The 7,078-nt window shown below is 36.4% G+C and overlaps 1 protein-coding gene across 1 annotated transcript; it reads left to right on the top strand.

Moving 5' to 3' along the window:
* Positions 1–1,868: 1,868 nt before the first annotated feature.
* On the top strand, positions 1,869–6,167 carry LOC119775976 (gastrula zinc finger protein XlCGF57.1-like). The gene is made up of 3 exons (XM_038274164.1): positions 1,869–2,071; positions 4,042–4,239; positions 4,682–6,167. Exons 2-3 carry the CDS (start codon positions 4,056–4,058, stop codon positions 5,734–5,736), a joined length of 1,239 nt encoding a protein of 412 aa, XP_038130092.1. The 5' UTR covers positions 1,869–2,071; positions 4,042–4,055; the 3' UTR covers positions 5,737–6,167.
* Positions 6,168–7,078: the final 911 nt, after the last annotated feature.

Here is a 7,078-nt window from a genome sequence, read left to right as displayed (position 1 = left end):
ATTTAGTAAATGGTGAACTGAAAGGGTCAGTTTTGAAGTAATTAATGTAAATGAGAGTGATGTTCACTAAGGATGTGTCCGAATGCCAGAGATGGGAAGTAATGAAGTACAAATACTTCGTTACTGTACTCAAGTAGATTTTTCTGATATTTTTACTTTACTTTACTACTTATTTTTATGGCAACCTTTTACTTCTACTCCTTACATTTTCACACAAATATCTGTACTTTCTACTCCTTACATTTTAAAAAATTGGCTCGTTACTTTAGTTTTGAATCATTTCAATGGAGTTACCGTTATTATTTTTCACGTCATCAATACCAAATTCAATCTAATTGGATGGAATCTACGTTGCATTTGACGCACCACTACAAGATGAATCGACAGATTCGGCGGTATTCATTGGCGGCAAATCATTGCAGCTTGGTGGCGGTGGCGTTAGCATAGTAGCATGGACGACGAGATGATTGAAAATGAACACAACGGAGATCTAGTCCTATTGGCAGACATCCATTTAAAATATAGGCAACGGCATGAAAAAAGTGGTTTCTACTTTTACTTTTATACTTAAAGTAAATTTACAAGCCTGTACTTTGTTACTTTTACTTGAGTAAAGAAGTTTAATCAGTACTTCCACTTTTACCAGAGTATTTTTTAACACAAGTATCTGTACTTTCACTCAAGTACGGAAAGTGAGTACTTTTGCCATCTCTGCCGAATGCCCTCCCTAACCCCTAATTCCCTCAATCACTATATAGAGTGGGGACTATATAGCGGACTTTATAGAGAACTCAGTTACCTGACCTTTGGGACAGATGATCAATACTTTTCACTCTGTCATGTAACTCTTCCTACCCGCATGCTACCAGGGCCATCCTTGTTATTTGTCGCTGCTACAACAAATCCCATGATGCTTTGCAAGAAGAGCTCTTCTCGCAAAGCAATCTGGGATATATCTGTGACAATAGATGATCACTACTTTTCAAGGAAAATTGTGGGAAATTTAGATTCCACTACTTTTTCATCACCTAGACGTTCAACACTCATCTAAAATGGCGTTACCTGGGGTTAGGACGGACTTTTGGACACAGCTTCTGAGAAGAACAAGCGACACACACATCTCATTTTCATGTTCAATTGATAACTAAAATTACATACTACATAACATCAGGTTTTACAGTACTTATTATGGCAAACAGCATGGCAGACCAGCATATAGACATTATATACGTAGACACCTCGTTGGACGTGGTCTGCCTATGCTGCAAATTTATTAGAGCCTCCGTGTTGAATGTGGCAATTCTGCTGATAGACTCAGACACTTAAACAGTATCAGAGGGACTTTAATCTCAGAATACAATTAAGACATTGTAATATTTTTATTTTGTAATATTACAAGTTTATTTTAGCATCCCTTTGGCTTCATTATTCTAACTTTATTCTTGTAAAGAATGCAAATAATTAAAATAATCTAACCTGGCCCTATTACTGCAGGACTGAAATAGTTCTGAAAACTGTGACAATTCTGGAAATGTTCCCATTTAATTCTCATAACATGACTCATAATATATATCACCACTTTGCTCATTTTATTTTTTATTTTATTGTCCTAGAACTACTTTTTCTCATATCAGTAATTCTATCTCTTTAATACTCCCCCAAAAAAGTCTGTTCAGGAATATAATTGTCACCATAAATTGTTTTAATTATGCCATTAGATTAGTTTCTATGCATGTTTACCTCTTTTACAGTGCTAGTTGTAGAAAGAACTGCCAAGCATTCAAAATAAATAAAAGGAATACAAGCTGCTGCTGGACTGAACAATGTCCAGTAGGTGGTAGCAGAGAGACACTAGTAAAGCTGGTGTCCGCGTAGATGCCTGCTCTAAATGAAAATCGACAGGAAAAATGTTAGATATTATTATAAAAATCTGGACTTTGGTTTTAAATACGTCCTTTCACATATTGGAAAGAGCAGAAACTATTAAGGAAGCAGATGATGTTCATCACACCAACTTTAAAAGTCTTCCTTTAGAGGACAAATGCAGATGGAGTAGAGACCAACAAAGCTGGTAAGAATTGTTTTAAATAGGGTTCTGTTGTTCAACCTTAATATAAATAATTCGGTTTATATAATTCATACAAAACCTTGCTTCAAACAATAATTCAGATTAAGTGGGCGTCCTATCAAGTCACTGCTCTGGTTCAATATGGCTGCTGCGCATAAACGTTGAATTAACGGGTTATTTGTTAGTCAGGTTATAGCTCATTATATAATCTATAAACACACATCCTCACCTTATGAATAGATAGAAATACGTTAAAAACAACAGACAGTTCCTCCACATAACACCAAATCCCATACATACATCATATTGACAAAAATATGGAATCAAATTCAAATATTTTCACAAATAAAAAAAAAAAAATCAATTCAGTTGACTTATTTAGCGCCAATTCACAGCACACGTCAACTAAAGGCACTTTATAAATCACCACATCATACAGTCAAATTGATTCAAAGTTTTCTATCTAAGGAAAACCAGTTGATTGCATGCTTGTGGCGACAGTGGAGAGGAAAAACTCCCTTTTAACAGGAAGAAGCCTCCAACAGAACCAGGCCACCTCTAGTCATATAGAAATTAAGGAAATAAGAACTTAAATTATACATAAAAGGCAAACAACAGTAAAAAGAATAGAAACTAAAGAATGCATTAAAACAGATGACAACTTAGGATATAATTCCACATCTTGTTGCTTCTCTATAAACTTTAGTTCCTTGAGAAAAGTGTGGATAGATGGTTACACTGAAATAAATAATGCAAACATTTTTTTGGCATTTACTCAATCCTATTTAGTTACTTTAACACAATTGTTTCATGTTAGCGGGGTAGAACATAAAACAATTGTGTTAAAGTAACTAAATAGGATTTAGTACATGCCAAAAGCGGTTGCATTACGTTTTTCAGTGTATGTTTTATTAAGCAACATCTGTGAAAGAAAAATATTACTTATAGGATTCATCGTAATACAATTTCAAGTTTCAATCTTTAATGTCATTCTTGAAATGTTTTAAGTAACTTTTGGAGAAGGAAAAAATATAAACAAGTATTCGTATCAATAGCGAAACAAAGGAGGAAAAAAGTGAATAACATTTTCAAAGGGACTTTTTTCCACTTTTGGATGAATGATGAGTTATATTTATATGTTTTTTATTCTCTTTGATCATGGGAAAATATTTATAAAGTATAAGTCAGATTGGGTATCAAAAGAACTAAAGTGATAAAAATTCCCATTGTGGGTTGAATCGTAATTTTTTCATAAGCCCAGGAAGAGCAGAGGTTTTATTATTTTTTTTAAAGGAATACATCTTTTCCTGTGCATGGATTATTTAAAGAAATAGCTCTAAGGATTTTTTAAAATCCCCTTAAAAAAAAAAATAAATAAAATCTGTACAATTCAATAGCTTTCAATCCTCCACCATCAAACCTTTTCTTTGTCTAATATAGTGTCTTTTTACTTCCATATATTGTTGAATTTAATAGATACTTAAGGCTGTAAATACTTCCCATTATGGTGAGCACTATTTTCCCCAAACAGATACCAGATAACAGGTACAATCTCTGTGTCTTCAAATGTTCATATTTTTGCAATTTCTCCCAAATATTAAGACTTTCCACATCCCATCGCTTTATCAATGAATCCATTCAAATATTTGATATTGTATTTGAACAGTATTTTAATGGGTAAATCTCACTTTTGTTTAAATTTAGCTTAAACCCAGCAGTTTTTGAAAACCTCCCCAGTTAATCTGAGATTTTAAGAATATCATTTAAGTTATTTAAGATGTTTTTTTTGTTTGTTTTTGTTTGTTGATAATAGCAAGGCAGGATGTGGTTTTTGCTGGTCTAAATGGACAAAGTTTAATCTCCTCCCTGTGATTAATACCTGAAAAATTCCTAGATAAAAAAAAGATATATCACGGGTGTCACCAATGAACATGCATTGATTTCATAAAGACTTGACTGGTTTTGCTTTACAGAAGATGGAGAGCTGATGGAAGAGGAGGGAGAGATGGATGACAACTGGTTCCCATTCGCTGTTGTTACAGTGAAAGCTGAAGATGAGGAAATACCTCAGTTATCAGAGCTTCATCCCATTACAACTGAAGACCATATAGAGCCAGATGCTGCAGCCAGGAGCTCAGCTGCACAGATGCATTCGAAACTGCATTCAGATGGTGGGGATCTCTTTGAGATTTTTACGAAGATGTTTTATTACAGAAAACTGAGAAAGTCTGGGAGATAGTGTGATTGGATAAGAAGGGGGGAAAATAGGTTTTGTATAAAGAATATTAGTATTTTGATATGTTTCTTTCCTCATGTCCTCTCTCTGTTATGTTTTTCCTTTTGATTATTCTCGTTCCTTCCTCCTTTCCTTCCTTGGTTATAACCTCTGTTTTTCCTTCATTGAGTCCTTCTATTCCTGTGTCCTTTCTCTCAGCTTTGTGTTCATCTTTCATCCCTTCCTCGTGTGTCTTATTTCTCTCCTGATACTTTCTGTGTTTTTTTCCGTCTTTAAATCCTTCCATTCTTCATTTTAGCTCCTTTGTCACCACAAGCAGCTGTTGCCTATGAAGCTAGTTAAACTCCCAGCCATGTTTGCCTGTGTCTCCTCTACAGGGGACCAGCAGCTGTTGGCGATTAACAGAGCGGCTCCCAGTTTGCTCCAAGTCTCCAGTTCTGACCAGTTGAACTCAGAGCTCATCAGGATAAAGAAAGAAGAGGAAGAGCTGTGGATTGTAGATGAGGAAAAACCTAATTTATCAGGGCTTCATCGAATTAAACCTGAAGACAAAAGAGAGACAGAAGCTCCACCCATCAGCTCAGCTGAACAGATGGAAACAGAACCTGGTAGTGAGGACAGTGAAGGACCAGAACCGAACGATACTGATTTGAAATTACTCACAATAACTCAGACAGAAGGAGAACATAGCTCCCATCTTTGTGATGGATTTAATGAGAAGGGTTCTCTTCAGACACAAGAGACAGTTCAAACTCAAAAAAGAATATACGCCTGTGACATTTGTGGAAAGAGATTTCAAAGACGTGAAACTCTTAAGAACCACATGAGGATCCACCCCACAGAAAGACAGTTTATCTGTAGCGTTTGCAGTAAAGCCTTTTCAAGACAGGATCATCTGAAGAGTCATATGCGAGTTCACACGGGGGAGAAACCATTCCTTTGCACTGTTTGCAGCAAAGGATTTTCCCAACAAATTCACCTCAAGAGTCACATGCGAGTTCATACAGGAGAAAAACCGTTTGTTTGTAGTTTTTGTGGGAAAGGGTTTTCCCGGCAGGATCTTTTAAAGAGTCACATACGCGTTCACACTGGGGAGAAACCGTTTGTCTGCAATGTTTGCAGCAAAGGATTCTCCCAACAAAACCACCTGAAAAACCACATGGGTTTTCACACCGCGACATTTAGCTGTAACGACTGCGACAAACGCTTCGTAAAGGAGGACCAGTTGAAGCGACACGTGAGGCTTCATACAGAGGGGAGGCCGTTCGGTTGCAATGTTTGTAAAAGTAGGTTTTACAAAAGGTACCATCTAGAAAATCACATGAGGATCCATTCAGGAGAGAAACCGTTTGTTTGTACTGTTTGCAGTAAAGCGTTTTCTCGAGATGGGGATCTTAAACGGCACATGATTGCTCACGAGGGCGGGAACTAAGAAATGTCTGGGGTTTTAAGATTAGTCTCTAATTGAACCCATTTAGCTTCCTCATAGGTTGATACCTCTGGGCCTGAGGCGGTTTTCACTATCAAAGTATGTCAACGTTTTTGAAAATTGTTCTTTTAAGATATAACTTTAGAGACTTTTTACTGAATGCCTCAGAAAATGAAGGTAGAGGAGTTAATTCCTGGATATAGGATTTTTGCTGCTCTCTTCCTCAAATATTAAGAAACATCAATATTGTGAGTAATATTGTGAGCTTTTTGAACCCTCAGTGTTTCTCTGTGAAGATCGAAACAAAGCAGGGGATCCTATTCTGCAAAATATCTGAGTTAATTTAAAAACGAAATAAAATAAAAAAAATTTCCAGCAGTAACACTTGACAGTTTTATAACTGCATCCATTTTTCATACAATCTTTTCAAACAACCTGCTTTCTTTGTGTTTTTCTTGGTGTCACTAACTCAAGATATCATTATATTACTTAAAACAAATTTACAACAAACGAAACACTTTTACAAATCATAAAACAAATTTACATTTCAGAAAACAAATTTACAACTGACAAAATCTTACGGAAAGGGAGGGACTGTCTTCGAAGCTTACCCGGAAGTGATAACCGGAGCGTTCATGATGACCCAAGATGGAAGCGAATCGAGTTGCGTTTTGCCCGTTCTGCGGCACTCATGTGAGCAGTTTAACGCGGTTTTGTTTTTCCTGCGGTCGGTCCTTGGAGTTTTTAAATGGTACCGAACAGACGGAAGAACCGGTCTTGTGCGAAATTCTGTTTCCCCGTGAAAATCTGTTCCCCCTGTGTCGGGAGCGCGCGTTGCAGCCAGAGAGGCGGATCTGCCCATTTTCAAGGCGCTCCTGATCATTTTTCAGGAAAAACAGCTCATATAATCATCTCGACTTTGTAACATCCATTTTAATCGGTTGCTCTTTTTAAAAAATTGTAAAATAAATACATTAATGAGGCCCTCTTACACTGTTTTGTGTTGTTTTTTAAACGCCAAGAGAATCGGTATTTCTCCAACTTTTGTCCCTTCAGCCTGACAAAAATAAACGTCAGTCACCGAACACAACAACACGTAGTGTATTTTTAATTTTTCATTGCTGATATAAGAGGATGGAAACTGGCTGATAGCAGGGCACACAGATTAAGACGTCCTGCGAAGATGAGAAGAATTTCTGGTTAATCACCTTCTAATGTAAAATATGACACATTACTGGATTAAGGACATTTATAGTATACCACATCACACATATCAATTTTAGAGAAATTGGAAACAGTTGCTCTTTATTTCCCAAAGATATGGGAGGAGGAGAGGAGAGAATGG

This window comes from Cyprinodon tularosa, unplaced genomic scaffold (genome assembly GCF_016077235.1).
Source record: "Cyprinodon tularosa strain WSP-4 unplaced genomic scaffold, ASM1607723v1 ctg90, whole genome shotgun sequence".
Classification (NCBI taxonomy): Eukaryota; Metazoa; Chordata; class Actinopteri; order Cyprinodontiformes; family Cyprinodontidae; genus Cyprinodon; species Cyprinodon tularosa.
This window is presented reverse-complemented; position numbering and strand designations above follow the sequence as displayed.

What these genes read in the sequence shown, in the direction of transcription:
- LOC119775976 (XM_038274164.1), top strand. Translation starts at nt 4,056, where the DNA reads ATGGAAGAGGAGGGAGAGATGGATGACAACTGGTTCCCATTCGCTGTT. An exon ending in TTCGAAACTGCATTCAGATG is followed by an intron (nt 4,240 to 4,681) that starts GTGGGGATCTCT and finishes TCTCCTCTACAG; the next exon opens with GGGACCAGCAGCTGTTGGCG.